Source organism: Bombina bombina, chromosome 1 (genome assembly GCF_027579735.1).
Source record: "Bombina bombina isolate aBomBom1 chromosome 1, aBomBom1.pri, whole genome shotgun sequence".
Taxonomy (NCBI): Eukaryota; Metazoa; Chordata; class Amphibia; order Anura; family Bombinatoridae; genus Bombina; species Bombina bombina.
The window spans coordinates 106,732,059-106,757,649 of NC_069499.1; the positions used below are offsets into that span (position 1 = coordinate 106,732,059).

Genomic DNA, 25,591 nt, shown 5'->3' on the forward strand with positions numbered 1-25,591 from the left:
TGCTGGTGAAGAGACCATTCCCCCGGATCTAAAGATTGATGACTGAGAAAGTCTGCTTCCCAGTTGTTCACTCCTGGAATATGAATCACATGTATTAGAAAGGAATTGATTTCCACCCAAGAGAGAATTTGCACCACTTCCCTCATGGCTATGGAACTGTGAGTTCCCCCCCTCCCTTATGGTTGACATAAGCCACTGCCGTAATATCATCTGTAGATACTACCTTAGGAAGAAAGGATAGTGATAAGAACAGCCTAATCCTGATGAAAAAAAACTTAAAAGGAGATTTGTATGACAAAGTTTAGAAACCCTTTGAGCCAATGAAATAGCTAGAACAGAACTTTCCAGGATAAAAGCTGAAGGTCTAAACCATTCATCAACTCAAAAGGAGGAGTTTGAAGAACCCTCAAAACTAGATTAAAAATTTGAGGAGGATAAACTGGACAGATAACTTGTTTAATTGTGATCAGAACTAAAAAAAAGTCAGAAAATCTGGAATATTAGCAATTTTCCTATAACACAAAACAAAAAGAACTGAAATATGAACCTTCAGGGAACTGGCTTACAAACCCTTATACAGACCCCCCTGTAGGAACTCAAGAACTCAAGGAATTCTGAAAGAACTCCAGTGATAATCTTTGCGAGCACACCACACACAAAAAAGTTTGGGAAATAAGAACCTGGCCACCAGGAGGAGGCAAAGACACCTCAGCCAAAGGCTTAAATACTCCTCCACTCATCCCCCAGTTATTCTGCCGAGGAACAAGGAACAGTAGAATAAATATCTGGGTGAAAAGGTGCCAGAAGAATAAAAAACAAAGACGCCCCACATAAAAAAGACGGTGGGGAGCTGTGGACTCTTTCCATCGGAAGAAAAGAAAATTATCAGGTAAGCATAATTTATGTTTTTCTTCCTAAATGCAAAGAGTCCACAGCTGCATTCATTACTTTTGGGAAAACAATACCCAAGCTATAAAGGACACTGAATGCCAAACGGGAGGGTACATTAGGCGGCCTATTCTGAGGGCACCAGTCCTGAAACCCACTACCCAACAAAAAAAAACTGCTTCGTCCTAACCCGAGAAAAACAGAAAGGGAAAACGCCCTAGGGACACTGATCAGCAGATAGCCCGGAAACCAAGTTAGAGACCGCAACAACAGACAAAACTGAGCCAACAGTCCTCCGGAAGACACCATCGCCCAACAGTCGGTCCCCCACCACACACCCCTTAAGAGAGAAGGGAACCCCTGCCGAAACTCCCAAAGGAATAAGGCACGGAAAAACCAAATGGGAACCAAAGGTACCCCAAACTCCATAAAAGGAAAAAAAAAAAAAAAAAAACTAAAAGGGTCCTGACAACAAGGGGAGGCAACGCCCAATCCCAAAAGAAACCACAAGGTTTAGAACCGGAAGCAGAGAAAAAGTTCTCCCAACATCCTGCAAGGATTGGAACAGCTAGCTAGTACTCGGTCAAGGTGCAAACAGCTGTAGCTGGTTTCAAAGAGCAAACCTTCACTTGCCAGGCAGCAAGTCAACCAGCGCCTAGGAACAACAGAAAACGGAGACCAAAAATCATCCGAACTCAAAACGCTAAGGAGTTCTGGCAAAATTACATGTAGAGATAAAAAGAAAAAGGCGCAGAGGGGCGAGACTCAAGTGAAGGCGTTTAATAGCAAAATATGACACACATACAATTTATGCACTTACTAGATACAAGTTTAAAAGCTGCAAAATAGAAGGATGTGTCCAGATAATTATTTCGGTGGTTGTAATATGTGGTCCCTTTAATCCCAGGGAGAGTCAAAAACGCCCAGGTACTGCTGCCTTGTATTCAGCCCGGTATTTCCAAACCAGGGCTACGAATGAAGGAACATGTAGAGATAAAAAGAAAAAGGCGCAGAGGGGCGAGACTCAAGTGAAGGCGTTTAATAGCAAAATATGACACACATACAATTTATGCACTTACTAGATACAAGTTTAAAAGCTGCAAAATAGAAGGAGCGTGGGTAGTTCAGTTTATACTCCTCTCACTGTCGGCTCGTTGTAATTGCCGTACACCGCTATACCAGAAGTGACTGACAGGTTAATCCGGATACCTTGTCAGTAAAGTCCGTGGCTTGTATGAGAGTTAGGGAACAGTACCCTTAACGCATCCGACAATGTTGTCAGTCTGTGTTTCCTGACGCGTTTCCCCCGGTCAGCGGCCGGGCTTCTTCAAGAGGATCTATAACGGATACAATGTAACAGGCGCTCTTTCTATTTAAACAAAAGCAGACCAATTGGAGCTCTAGGGTGTGTATCCGTTATAGATCCTCTTGAAGAAGCCCGGCCGCTGACCGGGGGAAACGCGTCAGGAAACACAGACTGACAACATAGTCGGATGCGTTAAGGGTACTGTTCCCTAACTCTCATACAAGCCACGGACTTTACTGACAAGGTATCCGGATTAACCTGTCAGTCACTTCTGGTATAGCGGTGTACGGCAATTACAACGAGCCGACAGTGAGAGGAGTATAAACTGAACTACCCACGCTCCTTCTATTTTGCAGCTTTTAAACTTGTATCTAGTAAGTGCATAAATTGTATGTGTGTCATATTTTGCTATTAAACGCCTTCACTTGAGTCTCGCCCCTCTGCGCCTTTTTCTTTTTATCTCTACATGTTCCTTCATTCGTAGCCCTGGTTTGGAAATACCGGGCTGAATACAAGGCAGCAGTACCTGGGCGTTTTTGACTCTCCCTGGGATTAAAGGGACCACATATTACAACCACCGAAATAATTATCTGGACACATCCACAGTGAATCCACAGGACTGTATATTGGATTCATTATTAACCTGTGGACTATCACTATAAGGTACTTTGTATCAATTGTCAGTTTACAGACATTATAATAATTGTTTCATCTCAATTACCCACTTGTGAAATAAGTTGGAATATTCACTTTCTAAAGGTCTATTAATTTTTACCATTGTATTATTATTTAACATCTGTTCAGTGTTCAGTGTATAGCGCATTTTTATCACCTCTGATTTTTTCAAAATTACATGTAGCAGACCCAGACGAGGTAAAACACCTGAGTCAAGAACATGCAGCCATCCTCAGGATGACACCCAAGAATGCTTGCTAGAAGCGGCTACCAAATGTAGAGTGCTAAACCCGCCTTAAACAGAAGGCACACTTTAGGCAACCGAAACCGCCAGACCTACACACAGGTCACAAAATAAAAGGAGAGCCCGGAACCTCAACAAGGACCAATGCACCCCTAAGATTCGAGAAAACAATGGATCTTAGGACCTACCTCCAGCCGGGTCAGCACAAGCATTGGCAGGTCTAAAACCAGGGGACCAGAAAAACCCCAGGCGCAAACAACGAGCAGACAAAATGGCACAGCTATTACAATAGTGCTCGGGTGCCAACCTGAATACCACATGAAGATCGTCGACAAGGCCATAGACCTAGAAGTCTAGCTAAAGGCCCAACATAGACTCAAGGAGGAGTCAGCAACTCTCCGAATGGACAGAACAACCCAGAGAGCGTACCTCTCTCTGAAATAGGTTTAACAGTCTGTCCGAACCTCCTGAAGCCAGGAGAAGCCTTAAGATAGGGACAACACTACCAAAGAAGGGTTAAGCCCCCCCAGACAAAGGGGGGCCTTCAAGCGGGCGGGAAGGACAAAGCACCTGCCCCCAGGACACAGCCGTAGGCTGAACCGAGAGAACAAAACTCCAACGACCTGACCTGGAAGGAAACCCCTGAAGATCTAACTGGCTAGCACGCAGACAAGGTGCCATACTGCATGGTTCCAAAGTGAACCCCTTTGCTTGCAGAGCAGCAAAGTCATCACACTATTTAAGCAGCCAACCAAGGGAAACCGACCATAGGCAAAAGGCAAGCCCAGGGGGCATTGGCACCCAGAAAAACCTGGTCTACTGAACCAGATCAACAAGCCCAACCAAAGGACACCGCCCAAGTTTCCTGGAACTGGGGAACCCCGGACCAGCTCTAGATCCTAACAGAACGGTACAACCCGCAACGGGATCCACAATGGAAATGCTGAGTGAAAAACTCATCCACCGGACCCCCGGGAGATAAAAGACAATGTCCAATGTAAAATGGACAATGAGAAAAACTTGCAAGTCCCGACCAAAATACGAGACCACCCGCCTTGTCAGAGTCCAACGCTCCAGGGAGCTAAGGAAGCAAAGACTGAAACAAGGTCACTAGAACCCTAGGCGCAACAGCCACCTACGACCAAGAGCAAGGGGATGCTTTGAGGACAAAGTCACTCGAACAAAGGCTAGCCTCCACATCACCCCCAAAAATCAGAGGAGACGAAGAAGGAGGATGCAGAGCTCCAGGCAGAAACCCTAAAAAGAGCTCAAGGAGACCACACTGCCCATGTCCCTACAAAGGAACCAACTCCCGATGGGGAACCAGGTCCCCCTTAGGAACCAGAGGAACGGACGAAGTCCGAAAGGTCTCTAGAAGAGAACCACAGTCCAAGGACAATTCCAGAGCCTCCGAAGGCCAAACCACTCAAAACAGCGGTAAGGAGGCACTAAGCCCCCAATCCTCCCCAGAGAGGTAAGAAATTCTAGGCCCCGAGGAAATCCGAGCAAAGAGAGTGATGCAGCGGAACTCCACTGACCCGGTCACCAGATTAATTGCTGAATAAGGACTGACACAATCCTTCCAGCCATACGGATACTTTTAGAGTGTTTAGCTGAACTTGTAAAACAAGAAGACACACAAATAATAATGAGATCACTCAGCGCCCCACCGGACCAGGCAAGCAGAACAAGCGCCACGTGTCTGAACAAGCCATAGGACAGAAGATCTGAATCCAAGCAGGACCAGCCACAGCTGGGGTCATAACTGTCAAGTTGGCTAAATCCTCCCTCAGAGGGGGAAGGTAAAACAGACAAACCTAGGACTAACGTGTCCCTTAACAAGCAACCAGAGAGAATCGATTCCAGAGGTTTCCAAGGGAAACACATAATTGAAATTAAAAGACATCCTAACCTGATAAAAGAAAATATAAGGCAACCGTAGGTTAACCCAGGAAGAAAACAGGCCTACCCGCCGGACCAGCTTAACGGAACCCTGATCTTCCAACAAAAAAACTCGGAAAGATCTCAATAAGTAGAAAATTTGGAAATTACGTCATCCCTTCATGTCTAATGAGGTGAGCCATTAGAAGCAGAATACTGCGGATTCCCGTATCCGTTAAAGGGACAGTTTTTTTTTTAATACACTTTTACCTCTGTGATTACCTTGAATCTAAGCCTCTGCAAACTGCCCCCTTATTTCAGTTCTTTTGACAGACATCCATTTTAGCCAATCAGAGCTGGCTCACTGGAACTCCACGTGCGTGAGCACAGTGTTATCTATATGACACACATGAACTAACACCCACTAGTGGTGAAAAACTGTCAAAATACCCTGAGAGAAGAGGCGCCTTTCAAAGGCTTAGAAATTAGCATATGAACCTCCTAGGTTTAGCTTTCAACTAAGAATACCAAGAGAACAAAGCAAAATTGGTGATATAAGTAAATTGGAAAATTGTTTAAAATTGCATTCTCTCTCTCTGAATCATGAATGTTTATTTTGGACTAGACTGTCCATTTAAGGATAGGATCCTCCAAAAACTCAAAAACATGTCTGAGTAAAAAACGAAGACGCGCTATTCTGTAACGAAAGGCACAACACTCAGGGACAGCTACACCCGCGGGGAACTGTATAGGCCCACCCAAGGCCAGTAGACCTGGGACGATCGGGCACAAGCACAAACACAAATAAACATCTGGACTTTGCAGACGCATTATCGCCAAAAAAATGTGAACGCGAAAACGAGCTGCAACCTCCGGGGGGAACAAGCCGCCCTTTAAGGAGGGATAAACATAATCCCTAATAACATGTTTAGTAGTAGGGAGCGGTAGGGAACTCACCTCTTGGAGGACAGAACCCACAGAGGCGGATGGCTCAGCAGACCCCTGATTCCCCGAGCCCGAGGAACAGGGTGCTCTAATACGGCATATAGAAAATAACTGATTGACTTGTGTCAACGGGGCCAATTCGCATTCTTCACAAGTCGAAGAATCTGAAATTTGTACAGTCTCAGCATCAGAATCCTCCATAACTAGATAGAGAATAAACTAATATGGACTAAGAATAAACTTAAACGGCACCTGACACCCACAATGGCTGGGGCACTCACCAGCTCTTAGAACCAGACACAAGCAGATTCTAATTTTTCAGTTGCCACACGGCCAGCAATGCGGAAATGGAAGACCAGAAGGTAAATACGTCCAGTCACAAGGTGAACCGTGCAGTCCAAAAAAAGCGTGCCCAACTATAAGTCGCATCACTTCCAAAGGCCTTTATGTTCTAAGCCAAGAGCCCAGTTAACACTACACATAAGAAGATTGAATCACATAACAAACATGATTAAAAACACCCCTGTTCAATAATCCCCCTTCGGGAGATATTAACGCTTGATTCCTAGAACCAAAGGAGCCTCACTGAGGCCCACATGGTTCCTTACGGGAAACATTAATAAGTTACAGTACATTCTGATGAAGTAAAATCAAACAATCTTACTGGAATCTATGCCGTGGAACAGGAACACGGCCCTTCAAGTGTGACGAACAGTAGCAGCGCCTCCGCCATGGACTTGAGAGAAGAAATCAGGCAGCGAAGTGAAGTTCGACAACTCTGATTGCTTGTGGAGCTGTTAATATGAGTCGGGATGGTTTTGCAGAAAGACTCTCCCTGCATCTCCAGACTCTAACTTTCATCCAGGCTCTCATTGAGAGACTGATAGGATTACTTAAAACTCCTGTCCCATCTCGAAGAGTACTACCCTCCATAAGAGACAAAAAAACTTCTGACACTTCTCTGCCCACCTCCTGGGAAGAAAGGCAAAGAATGACTGGGGGATGAGGGGAGGAGTATTTAAGCCTTTGGCTGGGGTGTCTTTGCCTCCTCCTGGTGGCCAGGTTCTTATTTCCCAAAAGTAATGAATGCAGCTGTGGACTCTTTCCATTTAGGAAGAAAATATGTCTGGAATCAAATTCAAATTTGAGATCTTAATAAAAAAGTACCTTGAGAGAGAAGATCTATTCTTAGAGAAAGATTCCATGGAGGACATCTGAACCAGATCCGCAAACCAAATCTTGAGAAGCCACAGTGGAGCAATCTGCATTGGGATATCTGTCTAGGATTCGTAATATGCTCAGCACATGCATCATACAGTTGAGAGAGAGCAAACAGAGACACAGCTTTGCAAAGTAAACATAGATGAGGGGCTTATGTGATCAGTAAATCTGCCTTCACCCACAGCAGATGGCCCAGAGATCTGAGCAACACTAGACTGTCCCATAATAAAGCAAATATGAGGAGAGAAGTGAGAGTAAAAACTCTGAGGGGTGAGAGAAAAAAACAATCACTCAGATACTAGAATTTAAACTACACAGCACACTCAAATGTAAGAAAGAACTTAAAATCCTCTGAAATTTAGATTGTACTCACTAAATAAAATTGCTCAGGAAAAAATGCAGCTTTCCAGTAGCTAAGATGGTCACTGATTCAAGTAAATTGGGAGTTCATTACCCATAATGCTGTGCAAATTGCAAGCCTTCCTGTACAATAATAACCCATTACTGCGCTACTGGCAAAGTCCCCAGAGGCTACTGAAAAAAAAAGGCTAAATGAAGTGAACATATGTTGTGGGTGAAAGTGAAAAACATAATTTATGCTTACCTGATAATTTCATTTTCTTCTGAAGTGAAGAGTCCACAGCTGCATTTATTACTTTTGGGAAATACAGAATATGGCCACCAGGAGGAGGCAAAGACTTAAATACCTCCCCCACTTCCCTCATCTCCCAATCATTCTGTCAAGGGAACAAGGAACAGTAGGAGAAATATCAGGGTGAAAAAAGGTGCCAGAAGAACAAAAAATTACAGCTGTCTCATAGATAAAAACACGGGTGGGAGCTGTGAACTCTTCCCTTCAGAAGAAAATGAAAGTATCAGGTAAGCATAATTTATGTTTTTTTTAAAAGGGAAGTGTCCACAGCTGCATTCATTACTTTTGGGAAAACAATACCCAAGCTAGAGGACATTGAATGCAAACAACGGGTGGTTACAAAAGGCGGCCCCTTTGAAAGGCACCACAGCCCGATTACTTGACACCCTAAAAAAGTATAGATGACACAGGTGAAAACCCAAAGCCTAGTTAACTGCACATTAGTTACACTGCCGGCAAAGCCGAATTAAAAACCACTTAGTCACAGAGTCCATCAAGCCTCCGAGGAGTCAGTCCCGCGGATCACAACTTCCCATGAAGGTACCCGGCCAAGACAAGGACTGCTGTCTGCCCCCAAAAAGGAGAACAGATTCTCATGAAAAAATCCAAAGGATCATATCACTCTGCAGAACATAGAACCCATGGTTGTCGTACAATAGCAACGCCCAGGGAGAACTCCCTAGAAACACAAGGACCGAAGAAAAATAGATCCATACACAGGGAAACATGTCCCAAAAAGGACTCGAGGAACACCCTCATCCCTGACCCATACCCTAAGGTACTCCGGGAAAATCATGAGTTCCCCGTTGCCTCATATTAAATCTAGACCCGTAAGCTAGATAGCGGAGACAGCAGAAATAGGATAACTATCCCAGCAGCTAGTAAAGAGTTCTCCAAAAGGAACACCAACCGTCTGAACAGGAACTCCCGATGACCAGCTTTCCAGGTAGAAAGCTGACTCACTGTTGCTAAACCCAAACAACGAAAGGTGTTTCAAAGCTTGCTAACACCCAGTCAAAGAGCAGTTAGGTGTAGCTGGTTATACCCTCAAAGTGCAATAGCTGTAGCTGGATTCAACTGCAAACCTTCCAAGGGTTCACAGCCCTCTGAATATCGGGCTCCAAGGAGCACCCCCCTCCCAGCACCAGATGCCAGTGGAAAAGAGGAGGACATCCAAAGACCTCCCACAAGGGAGAGAACCGACTCTAAGGAAAACGGTCAACCCTGCATAGAGTAACCGACCCCCAATCTTCCCTCTAGAATAATGGTCCCAGCCCAAAGGCTAGTCAGTCAAAGACAAGAGTCTCAGACTTCCGGAAGAGAAAGGAAGGGTTAACGAAGGAACAAAGCCCCCCCGGTTAGACCGCTGACCGTTACTACAAATGGTATGCTACCATGAGTCAGGATAGACATTGTGCCCGGGTACGAAACCCCCTACACGGCTGTCTTTTCTGAAAACAAGGAACATTTCCCAAGGGAAGAAGGCCCTCAGACCCTCAGCATCCATATATCAGAATAAACATATAGCAGGAGCCACATAGGTATCAAACCCTCAGCCTCCTGCTGCAGGAACGGAGGAACCAGTCACTACATCGCAACTCCCCTTCCAGGATTCTGAAACGCAAGAAGGGAAAAGACCCTTACAACCCACAGGTCGCTTCAAATACTAAGGTAACTCCGCCTGGAGAACCAAACCCCTGCTCTAGAAGAGAAGGGAATTAAACAACGGAAATCCACCCTACCATAGAGGCAAGAACACTCGGCCATATCGCCAACCCAGGTGAAGATACCTGGAGTCTACAGGAACAGTGTAAATGCCCCAGAAGACCAGTAGGGAACCGTCAGAAGGACCTAAAGCCTAAAGAACAGACAGATAAGCATCTCTCACAGAGTCCCAGCCCCTACGGAGAGAGGCCCGTGGGACCACAAACATCTAGTGTGAGATCAAGAGAGACATGGACCTACGTCAGGGTCCTCGAAAGGAATAAATCGAAGATCCAACTTCCAGAGGAACCCTAAGCTGCCTCCTACAAGTAGGAGCGCACCTCTAAAGTCCATAGACTTGGCGATTTAGCAATAGCCTCAAACCCAGGAGTCACAAAGGACTCCTTAAAGGTCTAAGATTCAGCACCCAGGGCACTTGGATCGCAAAGAAATCTCGTAGGCAAGCAATAACACGTGTTACACACACAGGCAAGGTAGCAACCAACACCCGAAGGTGAATGAGGACCCTGTACCTTGCTCGCCATCCCAGAGAATCAAACTTAAGACACCACCCATGAAGCCCCAAATGGAGCAACGAGGATAAATGGTCAAAAACCTAAACCCAGAAGGGCAGCCCTCCTTAACCAACCTCGCCTCTTCACTGACAAGCCCCAAGGTTAGAGTTGCAACGAGGACGTAAAGACACCCGACATTGAGACCATGGTCAGGCCAAAGGTGATGGAAGAGACAACAGCCAGAGATTCCTGAAGGATCTATCTTCCAAGAATCTTCTGTAAGCAGGCATTTTAGAGTAACACAACTCTGAGCATGCCCACGCATCCAGACCATTTTATCCACACAAGGCGAGAAGGAAGGCAACTCCGCCACCGCAATAAAATGCTTAATAGGCTAAAGAGTCATAGTCCAGAAGAACATCAAGTGAAAACGCTCATTAATCACTCGGCACACCAGACCACATAGGTCACAGACATGTCCCAACTCCAAAGAATGGAATAACAGTTCTGAGTCCCCGGGGACCCGAAGAACCATGATGACGTCTGTAAAAGACAGATCCGTATCCCAGGCGAGTAGCCCGAACAACCAACCTAGATTGGCACTCATAACCCTCTGTTATGGGGGGGGGGGTTGTATTTAAACAACAGGCTGCATACTTCGGTAGGATCTGAGCTCGGAGTCCATAGAATAGGCCAAGTGACATTCAGAATCTAGCAGGATTAATCAGCACCACGAGGGTGACATGAAACCTGGTAACAGCTGAAAAGTATCTGACCAGTACCTGCCTGGTATAAGGACACTCTAGAACTGCCCAAGTTCCAAGAAAATTTGTCCCAAAGAATCGATAAATGAACTAGAAAAACATAATTCTATTATTCAACAAGTGCGCAACTTCTGAGGAAGTGCCCACGCGACCTAAATTGCAAGTATCAGTTCCAGAGCAGAACGTTTATAAAAATGAAATTCTAACAGACATGAGCTTAAGAAAAAAACAAATTAAACACATCCATACGGATCAAAAAATAAAATGAAGGCAGCAACGGAACCAGACGATTAAAAGCCCCATTCACCCAAGCTCAGAACTGGAACTGAAAAACATAAAGAAAAAGAAAAACGGCGACGTTAAGGAGATTGGCTTCCTTCCCAAACGTCATATCCATTTTGCCATCCAGTTTCTAAGGCCTCAGATCCCTCAGCCCGCAAGGACTGGGATCCTCCAACATTGCCAAAACATGTCTTAAAAGAACACGAAGTATAGCCAGCCTATAATGGAAAGCAAAATCATCCCTCGCCGGATCAACTGAAGACCCTGGCCCCTAGATGGGGCCCCTGAAACCTTAGGGGCTAACACTTCCCCAGAAGGCCGAACTGAATCGGGCGATCACACGCTTGAAGGGCCCTGGTTAACATAACACGGACAGTATCTTAGAAATATTTCACTTGGGAGATATAAATGATTCAGCGCCATAGAAATGGCCATGCGGAACCGTGCCGTAACCTCTGGAGGAAACAAGCCACCCTCCGGAGGAGTAAAGACCATAGGGACACCTGCTTGCATAGCCAGGACATGGAAACCTCGAAGGCGGAGGGCTCAATGTACTCTAAGCTCCCTACTTCGGGAGGAGAGAGTACTCTAGAACGGCAATCTAAACATAACTGATGGGCATTGATTACCTGGGCCATTTTTATATTCATCACAAGACACATCCTCTGTATCGGAGGCATCCGTGTCTCGCATATCAGAATCCTCCATAATCTTGGGAGTACAAAAATGACAAAAAAATACGCCATGCCAGCCACGAAAAGGGCGCGAAATCTTGAAAGATTGCGTCATTAAAAGAAGGCCGTTATGTTCTGTAAAGGCTGTGAGCCTAAGTATAGCTACCCATCTGCAGATAGAACCATATAACAAACATGATTAAAAGTTCCCTCTGTTCAATAAGCCCCCTCAGGAGATATTAACCCATGATTCCTTATTAAGATAAAAGGAGTCCCACTGAGACCCTACCTTGTTTCGTTAACATTACATTAACATATCGAAATAAAATGAAACAATCTTACCGGATTCTACGCCGTGGAACAGGAACATGGCCCTTCAAGTGTGACAGATAGTAGCCTCGCTTCTGACATGGACTTGAGTGAAGAAAGGTAGGCAGCGAAACTCGTCAACGCTGATTACCAAGGAGCTGTTAATATGAGTCGGGATAGGTTCGCAGGAAAACTTTCCCTGCATCTCCGGACTCTAATTTTCATCCATGCTCTCACGGAGAGGCTGACAGGATTACTTAAAACTCCAGACCCATTGCGAACAGTACTACCCTCCATAAGAGACTATCTTGAACTTCTGACATTTTTCTGCCAACCTCCTGTGACGAAAGCCAAAGAATGACTGGGGGATGAGGGACGTGGGGGAGGTATTGAAACCTTTGGCTGGGGTGTCTTTGCCTCCTCTTGGTGGAGAGGTTCTTTATTTCCCAAAAGTAATGTATGCAGCTGTGGACTCTTCCCTTTTAAGAAGAAAATACTGTGCATGCTAATGTCAGTACAGCAACCTCTTAAAGAGAGTATTGTTTCTTCTTAAGGTACCAAAAAAATTGTCAAAGTAACTAAATTTGTGTTTAATATCCTCAGATGTTCAAGGAATACTGAGTGGACAAGGGACGATCACACTGCAGAACAGGTTGTTGGCAGATAAATCCACATTTTACCGGGGGGGGCTTATGACATATCTACAGTGGGACTGAACATCCTCCTAATATACTAGACTGCCTGGTTAAATATTGCGCCTCTAACAATCCTGTTATGAAGTAATTAACATTGCTATTCGAAATTACACTAATTTTTATTGCTTAATTGTTTTACTTAGTTAATACTATCATCCGGCAACGTAAAAATGCAAATCTCTAAGAGATACACACAATATGAGGAAGAAAAACATATGAAAAAGCACAATCCTTGAAACATTGAAGATATTATTACCTGCATATAACTAACTCAATGTTTGTTTATAAGAGGTAGTGTCATTTCATGCAATTTTCTGCCAGCTAAATTAACAATGATCATACAGGCTAGAGTGCAACAGCCGTCTGATTTTCAAATGAAACACTGTTATCTGAGAGAGGCGGCAGTTGCTCTGCAATTTACCATGAAATTACCAATACTAATTCAGACATTCATTATAATATAATTTTAGGGACCCAGGACCAATGCTCGGGCTAGGTAGAATAGTGACATTGTGATTCCCAAGTTTGCATGCTGCATCTCACATCTAATTATCTCAGGTCAGGTCACCATAGCTTATGTATATTACAGATTTACATAAAGGCTGACGTCTTCCCAGTACTTCATTTATTTTAGAAGCAAATGTTTGATTGCATATATCGCCAATCATTGAAACCATTATCTCTCTACACCAAAAGAGGTCTTATTATTAACCCCTTAATGACAGCAATGTACCCTGTTTGTTGCTGGTCTTTCTATGGGGGGGGTGAATGTTTTAATAGCGTAGTCTCGACACCAGGGGCAAGATCGCGCTATTTTAGCAAGAGTGCAGGAGGGTTTAATGGCGCAGTCTTGCTACTCGCAGCAAGACGCGCTATTACAGCCAGACAATCCTTTAACAACCGTTGCGGTTGTGGTATATGGTAAGCATGAAGTCTGTATGGGTACCAATTACCAGACGTTTGCTAATTCCCTGATTGCAGAGATAGATATACATAAACATACATAAACTATACATAAACATTTTATAATAGAATCTCTTTAAACAGGACCTTAGGAAGGAACAAGGAAACCACTATGAAAAGTTCCAGTATACGATGCCAGGGAACAATTATTAACATGGCATTTTAAGAGTGGAGAAGGTGGGCAAACAGTGAGAAAACAGGAAAGAACAAGACTATCTGAGGGGAGATATTACTTGGGTATAAAAATCAAGAAGCAACGTTAATGGGGGGGCAGAAAAGGGTCGGTCAAGGGACAATATGTGTAATAAAGTGGATCTAGGAACAGAGGGGAAAATAAAATTCTCGCTGCTGTTAAAGGGATATTCTGTGATTCAGACAGTGCACACTAATTTAAATAAGTTTCCAATTTACTTCCATTATTAAATTTGCTTCATTCCTATGATATTCTGTGTTGAAGAGATACCTAGGTAGGCATCTGAAGCACTACATGACAGGAAATAGTGCTGCCATCTAGTGCTCTTGCAAATGGATAACATTATTGCAAAACTGCTGCCATATAGTGCTCCAGAAATAGGCCGGCACCTACGCATATATACCTGATTTTCAACAAAAGTTAACAAGAGAACAAAGGAAAATAGATAATACAAGTAAATTAGAAAGTTGTTTAAAATCCCATGCTCTATTTGTGTTTCATATCCGTTTAAACTCAAAATATAATTGTGCAAAGTGTTCATGTGCAATAAAAAAATGATTATTTATTTTGCCTGCTTTAACTGCAATTTACTGCTAAAAGATGTTTTTCCACTACCCCGAGGCAGAGTGGCCATTCAGAAACTAAAGCTGATTTTAAATGATTAGACTCCAACACAAGTTTTGCCATTACTATCCTTTTAAAGAGAAATAACACTCAGAATTGAAATGCTCGTAGGTACATTTCAGCTTTGCATGCAGAAAAGTCACTGGTTCAGTAATACGTTTTACTGTATATGAGCACACACCACGTATCATCTATATATGCACTACGCATTACAATTTTGTCTTTTTAAATTAAACATGTTGCAGCTAAAGTACTCTAATTAAAGGGACGCGAAACACAGCATTTTTATGTAATAATACAGATAGAGATTAAAATTTTAAACAACTTTGTAATTTACTTGTATTATATTTTTTTTGTACTCTTTGTATCCTTTGTTAAAGGAGCAGCAATGTACTACAGTAGCTAGCTGAAAATTCAGTGAGCCAATAGTAAAGAGGTATATATGTGCAATCACCAATCAGCAGCTGGCTCCCTGTAGTGCACTGCTGCTCCTCAGCCTACCTAGGTATTCTTTCAACAAAGGATATAAAAAGAATGAAGCAAATTGGATAAATTACACATTTTGGGTTGCATGTCCCTTTAACCTCCCAACATATAATTCTGATGAAAGTCTGGAGGTTACATACCTCGCCTCAGAAAAATCGTGTTGCTTAATGATGTCTGTCCATTCCTTCAGACTGGGAGACTTGTAAGAGGCCAGATAGTCTACAAGAGCAGATCGAAAATGTGTTGCAGATTCTCCAGCAGATGCTGCTGATCCTTCAGGTAGTCGAGGAAATACCGGACTTAACCAAATTCTGCAAAATAAAAACAGATTTACTTTGAAAATGAGGTGCTTTAGTCACTTGTGTGAAAGAATTTTTCACTGTTCTTTAATAAAATTAGCTATGATTCTCATTAAAATCAAATTTTATGCTGCAAGTTTGATCACCAGGTTTTTACAACAAAATATAACAGAACAAGAGCTCTTTCCTGATTGCCAAGCTCCCCTATCTTCCCTACTTTGACTTCTATTTCAGAGAAAATTTAATGAATCCGTAAACAAACTTAGGAACGCAGGAAGCAAAATTGCAACCAGAAAGAAATTTAATTAAAGGGGCGATACCCAAATGTTGAAACACTTGAAAGTGATAGAGCATAGCTGTAAAAATCTGACTAAAAAATATCACCTGAACATCTCTATGTAAAAAAGAAAGATATTTTACCTCAAAAGTTCCTCACTAACCACACCCCATTGTAAATAGATTTTAAGAAGCCAATCAAGATGCTAGTCCCATTCTGGGAAGCATGACTCTGGTATGTGCAGGCACAGCCAAGTTATTTCCCTCCTCAGTTTAAGGAAGTTTACTATGAAATCTCAAGAGATTTCAGTGAAATCTCATGAGATCACAGTACAACAAAGTGTGACAGCACTGATGAATTTGATTGGCTGCTCTTGTTCTACATGCAGCTGAGAGTAGCTGAAGGATAACTGTTCACAGAGCACTATTTACAGTTACTTAGAGATGTTACAGAGAAGTTCAGGAGATATTTTATTGGCAGCTTTATACAGTTCTACTGCATCACTTTCAAGTCTGAAATTACGTCCCTTCAAATCTGGGATCTGAACCCAACCTATGAGTAAATTCTCAAAACAACTCTATCCTCTTAAACTGACGTGAAACCCCTAATTTTTCTTTCATGATTCAGACACAGCGTAAGATTTTAAATAGCTTTCCAGTTTACTTCTATTATCAAATTTGCTTAATTATCTTGGTATCCTTTGTTCTAATCCACTGTGACTAGCTGAACACAAAAGCTGAGCCAATGAAAAGAAGCATAAATTGGCAGTCACCAATAAGCAGCTACTTCTCAGTACTGCATTCCTGCTCCTGAGCCTACCTAGATATGCTTTTCAACAAACGATACCAAGAGAAATAACATAATTTATGTAAGAACTTACCTGATAAATTCATTTCTTTCATATTAGCAAGAGTCCATGAGCTAGTGACGTATGGGATATACATTCCTACCAGGAGGGGCAAAGTTTCCCAAACCTCAAAATGCCTATAAATACACCCCTCACCACACCCACAATTCAGTTTAACGAATAGCCAAGAAGTGGGGTGATAAAAAAGTGCGAAAGCATATAAAATAAGGAATTGGAATAATTGTGCTTTATACAAAAATCATAACCACCACAAAAAAGGGTGGGCCTCATGGACTCTTGCTAATATGAAAGAAAGGAATTTATCAGGTAAGTTCTTACATAAATTATGTTTTCTTTCATGTAATTAGCAAGAGTCCATGAGCTAGTGACGTATGGGATAATGATTACCCAAGATGTGGATCTTTCCACGCAAGAGTCACTAGAGAGGGAGGGATAAAATAAAGACAGCCAATTCCTGCTGAAAATAATCCACACCCAAAATAAAGTTTAATAAAAAACATAAGCAGAAGATTCAAACTGAAACCGCTGCCTGAAGTACTTTTCTACCAAAAACTGCTTCAGAAGAAGAAAATACATCAAAATGGTAGAATTTAGTAAAAGTATGCAAAGAGGACCAAGTTGCTGCTTTGCAAATCTGATCAACCGAAGCTTCATTCTTAAACGCCCAGGAAGTAGAAACTGACCTAGTAGAATGAGCTGTAATCCTTTGAGGCGGAGTTTTACCCGACTCGACATAGGCATGATGAATTAAAGATTTCAACCAAGATGCCAAAGAAACGGCAGAAGCTTTCTGGCTTTTTCTAGAACCAGAAAAGATAACAAATAGACTAGAAGTCTTTCGGAAAGACTTAGTAGCTTCAACATAATATTTCAAAGCTCTAACAACATCCAAAGAATGCAACGATTTCTCCTTAGAATTCTTAGGATTAGGACATAATGAGGGAACCACAATTTCTCTACCAATGTTGTTGGAATTCACAACCTTAGGTAAAAATTCAAAAGAAGTTCGCAACACCGCCTTATCCTGATGAAAAATCAGAAAAGGAGACTCACAAGAAAAAGCAGATAATTCAGAGACTCTTCTGGCAGAAGAGATCGCCAAAAGGAACAAAACTTTCCAAGAAAGTAATTTAATGTCCAATGAATGCATGGGTTCAAAAGGAGGAGCTTGAAGAGCCCCCAGAACCAAATTCAAACTCCAAGGAGGAGAAATTGACTTAATGACAGGTTTTATACGAACCAAAGCTTGTACAAAACAATGAATATCAGGAAGATTAGCAATCTTTCTGTGAAAAAGAACAGAAAGAGCAGAGATTTGTCCTTTCAAGGAACTTGCGGACAAACCTTTATCTAAACCATCCTGAAGAAACTGTAAAATTCTTGGAATTCTAAAAGAATGCCAAGAAAAATGATGAGAAAGACACCAAGAAATATAAGTCTTCCAGACTCTATAATATATCTCTCTGGATACAGATTTACGAGCCTGTAACATAGTATTAATCACAGAGTCAGAGAAACCTCTTTGACTAAGAATCAAGCGTCCAATCTCCATACCTTTAAATTTAAGGATTTGAGATCCTGATGGAAAAAAGGACCTTGCGACAGAAGGTCTGGTCGTAGCGGAAGAGTCCACGGATGGCAAGAGGCCATCCGGACAAGATCAGCATACCAAAACCTGTGAGGCCATGCCGGAGCTACCAGCAGAACAAATGAGCATTCCTTCAGAATCTTGGAGATTACTCTTGGAAGAAGAACTAGAGGCGGAAAGATATAGGCAGGATGATACTTCCAAGGAAGTGACAATGCATCCACTGCTTCCGCTTGAGGATCCCTGGATCTGGACAGATAGCTGGGAAGTTTCTTGTTTAGATGAGAGGCCATCAGATCTATTTCTGGAAGTCCCCACATTTGAACAATCTGAAGAAATACCTCTGGGTGAAGAGACCATTCGCCCAGATGTAACGTTTGGCGACTGAGATAATCCGCTTCCCAATTGTCTATACCTGGGATATGAACCGCAGAGATTAGACAGGAGCTGGATTCCGCCCAAACCAGAATTCGAGATACTTCTTTCATAGCCAGAGGACTGTGAGTCCCTCCTTGATGATTGATGTATGCCACAGTTGTGACATTGTCTGTCTGAAAACAAATGAACGATTCTCTCTTCAGAAGAGGCCAAGACTGAAGAGCTCTGAAAATTGCACGGAGTTCCAAAATATTGATCGGTAATCTCACCTCCTGAGATTCCCAAACTCCTTGTGCCGTCAGAGATCCCCACACAGCTCCCCAACCTGTGAGACTTGCATCTGTTGAAATTACAGTCCAGGTCGGAAGCACAAAAGAAGCCCCCTGAATTAAACGATGGTGATCTGTCCACCACGTTAGAGAGTGTCGTACAATCGGTTTTAAAGATATTAATTGAGATATCTTTGTGTAATCCCTGCACCATTGATTCAGCATACAGAGCTGAAGAGGTCGCATGTGAAAACGAGCAAAGGGGATCGCGTCCGATGCAGCAGTCATAAGACCTAGAATTTCCATGCATAAGGCTACCGAAGGGAATGATTGTGACTGAAGGTTTCGACAAGCTGAAATCAATTTTAGACGTCTCTTGTCTGTTAAAGACAGAGTCATGGACACTGAATCTATCTGGAAACCCAGAAAAGTTACCCTTGTCTGAGGAATCAATGAACTTTTTGGTAAATTGATCCTCCAACCATGATCTTGAAGAAACAACACAAGTCGATTCGTATGAGATTCTGCTAAATGTAAAGACTGAGCAAGTACCAAGATATCGTCCAAATAAGGAAATACCACAATACCCTGTTCTCTGATTACAGACAGAAGGGCACCGAGAACTTTTGTAAAGATTCTTGGAGCTGTAGCTAGGCCAAACGGCAGAGCCACAAACTGGTAATGCTTGTCCAGAAAAGAGAATCTCAGGAACTGATAATGATCTGGATGAATCGGAATATGCAGATAAGCATCCTGTAAATCTATTGTGGACATATAATGCCCTTGCTGAACAAAAGGCAAGATAGTCCTTACAGTTACCATTTTGAACGTTGGTATCCTTACATAACGATTCAATATTTTTAGATCCAGAACTGGTCTGAAGGAATTCTCCTTCTTTGGTACAATGAAGAGATTTGAATAAAACCCCATCCCCTGTTCCAGAACTGGAACTGGCATAATTACTCCAGCCAACTCTAGATCTGAAACACAATTCAGAAATGCTTGAGCTTTCACTGGATTTACTGGGACACGGGAAAGAAAAAATCTCTTTGCAGGAGGTCTCATCTTGAAACCAATTCTGTACCCTTCTAAAACAATGTTCTGAATCCAAAGATTGTGAACAGAATTGATCCAAATGTCTTTGAAAAAATGTAACCTGCCCCCTACCAGCTGAGCTGGAATGAGGGCCGCACCTTCATGTGGACTTAGAAGCAGGCTTTGCCTTTCTAGAAGGCTTGGATTTATTCCAGACTGGAGATGGTTTCCAAACTGAAACTGCTCCTGAGGATGAAGGATCAGGCTTTTGTTCTTTGTTGAAACGAAAGGAACAAAAACGATTATTAGCCCTGTTTTTACCCTTAGATTTTTTATCCTGTGGTAAAAAAGTTCCTTTCCCACCAGTAACAGTTGAGATAATGGAATCCAACTGAGAACCAAATAATTTGTTACCCTGGAAAGAAATGGAAAGTAGAGTTGATTTAGAAGCCATATCAGCATTCCAAGTTTTAAGCCATAAAGCTCTTCTAGCTAAAATAGCTAGAGACATAAACCTGACATCAACTCTGATAATATCAAAAATGGCATCACAGATAAAATTATTAGCATGCTGAAAAAGAATAATAATATTATGAGAATCATGATCTGTTACTTGTTGCGCTAAAGTCTCCAACCAAAAAGTTGGAGCTGCAGCAACATCAGCCAAAGATATAGCAGGTCTAAGAAGATTACCTGAACACAGATAAGCTTTTCTTAGAAAGGATTCAATTTTCCTATCTAAAGGATCTTTAAACGAAGTACCATCTGACGTAGGAATAGTAGTACGTTTAGCAAGGGTAGAAATAGCCCCATCAACTTTAGGGATTTTGTCCCAAAATTCTAATCTGTCAGACGGCACAGGATATAATTGCTTAAAACGTTTAGAAGGAGTAAATGAATTACCCAATTTATCCCATTCTCTGGAAATTACTTCAGAAATAGCATTAGGAACAGGAAAAACTTCTGGAATAACCACAGGAGATTTAAACACCTTATCTAAACGTTTAGAATTAGTATCAATCTCTGAGACAGAAGTTTTAAAAGATTTTTTATGTTTACTAGAAGGAGAAATAACAGACATAGCCTTCTTGATGGATTCAGAAACAAAATCTCTTATATTATCAGGAACATTCTGCACCTTAGATGTTGAGGGAACTGCAACAGGCAATGGTACATTACTAAAGGAAATATTATCTGCTTTAACAAGTTTGTCATGACAATTAATACAAACAACAGCCGAAGGAATAGCTACCAAAAGTTTACAGCAGATACACTTAGCTTTGGTAGTTCCAGCACTAGACAGCGATTTTCCTGAAGTATCTTCTGACTCAGATGCAACGTGAGACATCTTGCAATATGTAAGAGAAAAAACAACATATAAAGCAAAATTGATCAAATTCCTTAAATGACAGTTTCAGGAATGGGAAAAAATGCCAATAAACAAGCTTCTAGTAACCAGAAGCAAAGAAAAAATCAGACTGAAATAATGTGGAGACAAAAAGCGACGCCCATATTTTTTGGCGCCAAATAATACGCCCACATTGTTTGGCGCCTAAATGCCAAAAATGACGCCACATCCGGAACGCCGACATTTTTGGCGCAAAAGGACGTCAAAAAATGACGCAACTTCCGGCGACACGTATGACGCCGGAAAAAGAAAAGATTTTTTGCGCCAAAAAAGTCCGCGCCAAGAATGACGCAATAAAATGAAGCATTTTCAGCCCCCGCGAGCCTAACAGCCCACAGGGGAAAAAAGTCAAATTTTTAAGGTAAGAAAAAATGATTGATTCAAACGCATTATCCCAAATATGAAACTGACTGTCTGAAAATAAGGAATGTTGAACATCCTGAGTCAAGGCAAATAAATGTTTGAATACATATATTTAGAACTTTATAAATAAAGTGCCCAACCATAGCTTAGAGTGTCACAGAAAATAAGATTTACTTACCCCAGGACACTCATCTACACGTTTGTAGAAAGCCAAACCAGTACTGAAACGAAAATCAGCAGAGGTAATGGTATATAAATAAGAGTATATCGTCGATCTGAAAAGGGAGGTAAGAGATGAATCTCTACGACCGATAACAGAGAACCTATGAAATAGACCCCGTAGAAGGAGATCACTGCATTCAAATAGGCAATACTCTCCTCACATCCCTCTGACATTCACTGCACGCTGAGAGGAAAACCGGGCTCCAACTTGCTGCGGAGCGCATATCAACGTAGAATCTAGCACAAACTTACTTCACTACCTCCATAGGAGGCAAAGTTTGTAAAAACTGAATTGTGGGTGTGGTGAGGGGTGTATTTATAGGCATTTTGAGGTTTGGGAAACTTTGCCCCTCCTGGTAGGAATGTATATCCCATACGTCACTAGCTCATGGACTCTTGCTAATTACATGAAAGAAAAGCAAATTAGACAATAGAAGTAAAATTGGAAAGTTGTTTACAATTGTATGTTCTGTCTGGCAAATTAAAGTTTAATTTGGCCTTTGCTGTCCCTTAAATATGCATATTTAAAAGGTTAAAAAAATACAACAGATATTATATTTAAAGGGACATAATACTCATATGCTAAATCACTTTAAACTGATGCAGTATAACTGTAAAACGCTGACAGGAAAATATCACCTGAGAAACTCTATGTAAAAAAGGAAGATATTTTACCTCACAATCTCCTTAGCTCAGCAGAGTAAGTTCTGTGTAAAATGTTATAATCAGCTGCTCCCAGCTGCAGGAAAAAAAAAAAGAAGAAGAAATGAACAGCAGCCAATCAGCATCAGCAGTGCTGAGGTCATGAACTCTTTTACTGTGATCTCATGAGATTTGACTTAACACTCATGAGATTTAATTGTAAACTTCCCTAATCTGAATAGGGAAATAATATGAGAGCACACGAGGCTCATGTCCTAAGCTGTCCCAGGACAGACACACTTATATGCTGCTTAGAAATCCTTTACAATGGGATGTGGCTACTGAGGAACTTTTGAGGTAAAATATCTTGCTTTTTTACATAGAGATGTTTAGGTGATATTTTCTAATCAGCTTTTTACAGCTATGCTGCATCACTTTCAAGTGTTTAAACATTTGGGTATTATGGCCCTTTAAGCATTTTCCTTACACATAGCTTCTCACTTTTATCTGAGTTTCTTCCATTCATTCTTTTGCTCTCCTGCATATGCATACTCTTCCTGTTCACAACTCGTTTCCATACTCTCCTGCACTGCCATCTTACGATCTGCTTTTCCTCCTACTAACAGATTTGTTCTCTCTCACAGCCAAAGATTTTTTTCTGCTGCTTTTTTATTATTTCTACTAGCTATGATCTTTGTTAGGTTTGTATCGAGTGACTATCTGAAAACGCTGTGTTAGTTCAATACTACAAACCCAGAGTGGAGTAACACAGTGCTAGGACATGCCATTTCTTTCTATATTACAATTGTGTACATAATCTGATTGGGCATTGCATGGTGTGCAGGAATAAAGCAGCACTCTCCTTCCTATGCTCACAGCTGTCATTCCAATACCCCCTTGAATACAAGCAAGCAACTCTAATGGCAACATATTGAGAAAGTGTACACCCTAAGTTGTAAACAATTTAAAATCCACATGGAATCAGGATGAAAAACACAATTCATGTAACTCAGCAGTTGGATTTACAACCCTATAAAAACATTTGTCATATAAGAGGCTTTAATTGAAATGTAAGCCTTATTGATTCATAGCTGTTATCAGGTATTCCACATTTCTAAATGGCTGAATATCTCACATCATATGTTTCACTAAGAGTGTCTAAATAATGCAGCAAGAAAAACCCATAGAGAGAAAGAACATAACTTCAATCTGACAGAAACAATGCCCTGTAGCTGTAAAAAGCCTAAATTACAAAGACTTTCCTCCTGTCACCCTAAGCACTAAGTGCTGTGAAATACATTATGACACAAAACCCAAGATAAATAGATTTCAAGATGGCATTGAAGGAGCACCTGGAAGTAAAAGGAGAGAGCTTTTAGATGTGTGATACCAGAAGAGCTGGAAGAATAACTTGTAAACAAGACAATGATGCAAGCTAGAGAACAGTAGAGAGTTGTAGAGAGCAAGTCAGAAGTCACAGGGTGATGTCATTATTTGCAAGATTCCTGCTGTGGAAGAAAAGGTTACAATGGAACATAGGTAAAGCCAAGTGCAGCGATAGCTCCTGATTGTCAGACAGATCATTAATAAAAGATGTTCAGAAGGTCGGCAAGGCTTGTGCCTGCAACACGTAACTCATCACTAGCAGAAGATCCAGACATTAAATATGCGGTTGCCCTGCAGATCTGCTACTATGGTTTCTAATATAAACTTCATCCCTGTATGAGGATTATATGTACTAACATACCTGTATGAGGATTACATCTACTAACATACCTGTACGAGGATTACATGTACTAACATACCTGTATAAGAATTATATGTACTAACATACCTGTATGAGGATTACATGTACTAACATACCTGTATAAGAATTATATGTACTAACATACCTGTATGGGGATTACATGTACTAACATACCTGTATGAGGATTACATTTACTAACATACCTGTATAAGAATTACATGTACTAACATACCTGTATGGGGATTACATGTACTAACATACCTGTATAAGAATTATATGTACTAACATACCTGTATGGGGATTACATGTACTAACATACCTGTATGGGGATTACATGTACTAACATACCTGTATGAGAATTATATGTACTAACATACCTGTATGAGAATTACATGTACTAACATACCTGTATAAGAATTACATGTACTAACATACCTGTATGGGGATTACATGTACTAACATACCTGTATAAGAATTATATGTACTAACATACCTGTATGAGGATTACATGTACTAACATACCTGTATAAGAATTATATGTACTAACATACCTGTATGAGGATTACATGTACTAACATACCTGTATGAGGATTACATGTACTAACATACCTGTATAAGAATTATATGTACTAACATACCTGTATGAGGATTACATGTACTAACATACCTGTATGAGGATTACATGTACTAACATACCTGTATAAGAATTATATGTACTAACATACCTGTATGAGGATTACATGTACTAACATACCTGTATAAGAATTATATGTACTAACATACCTGTATGAGGATTACATGTACTAACATACCTGTATAAGAATTATATGTACTAACATACCTGTATGGGGATTACATGTACTAACATACCTGTATGAGGATTACATGTACTAACATACCTGTATAAGAATTATATGTACTAACATACCTGTATGAGGATTACATGTACTAACATACTTGTATAAGAATTATATGTACTAACATACCTGTATGGGGATTACATGTACTAACATACCTGTATGAGGATTACATGTACTAACATACCTGTATAAGAATGACATGTACTAACATACCTGTATAAGAATTACATGTACTAACATACCTGTATGAGGATTACATGTACTAACATACCTGTATAAGAATTACATGTACTAACATACCTGTATAAGAATTATATGTACTAACATACCTGTATGGGGATTACATGTACTAACATACCTGTATGAGGATTACATGTACTAACATACCTGTATAAGAATTATATGTACTAACATACCTGTATGAGGATTACATGTACTAACATACCTGTGTAAGAATTATATGTACTAACATACCTGTATGGGGATTACATGTACTAACATACCTGTATGAGGATTACATGTACTAACATACCTGTATGAAGATTACATGTACTAACATACCTGTATAAGAATTATATGTACTAACATACCTGTATGAGGATTACATGTACTAA

At 41.2% G+C, this 25,591-nt stretch overlaps 1 protein-coding gene across 1 annotated transcript in view; it reads right to left on the reverse strand.

The window, feature by feature from the left end:
* TDP1 (tyrosyl-DNA phosphodiesterase 1) overlaps positions 1-25,591 on the reverse strand; it is a 698,490-nt gene that overhangs the window by 445,712 nt on the left and 227,187 nt on the right. Inside the window, exon 8 of the mRNA XM_053697569.1 lies at positions 15,162-15,332. Within this exon, the coding sequence (XP_053553544.1) occupies positions 15,162-15,332 (171 nt within the window). The remainder of the gene's footprint in view (positions 1-15,161; positions 15,333-25,591) is intronic.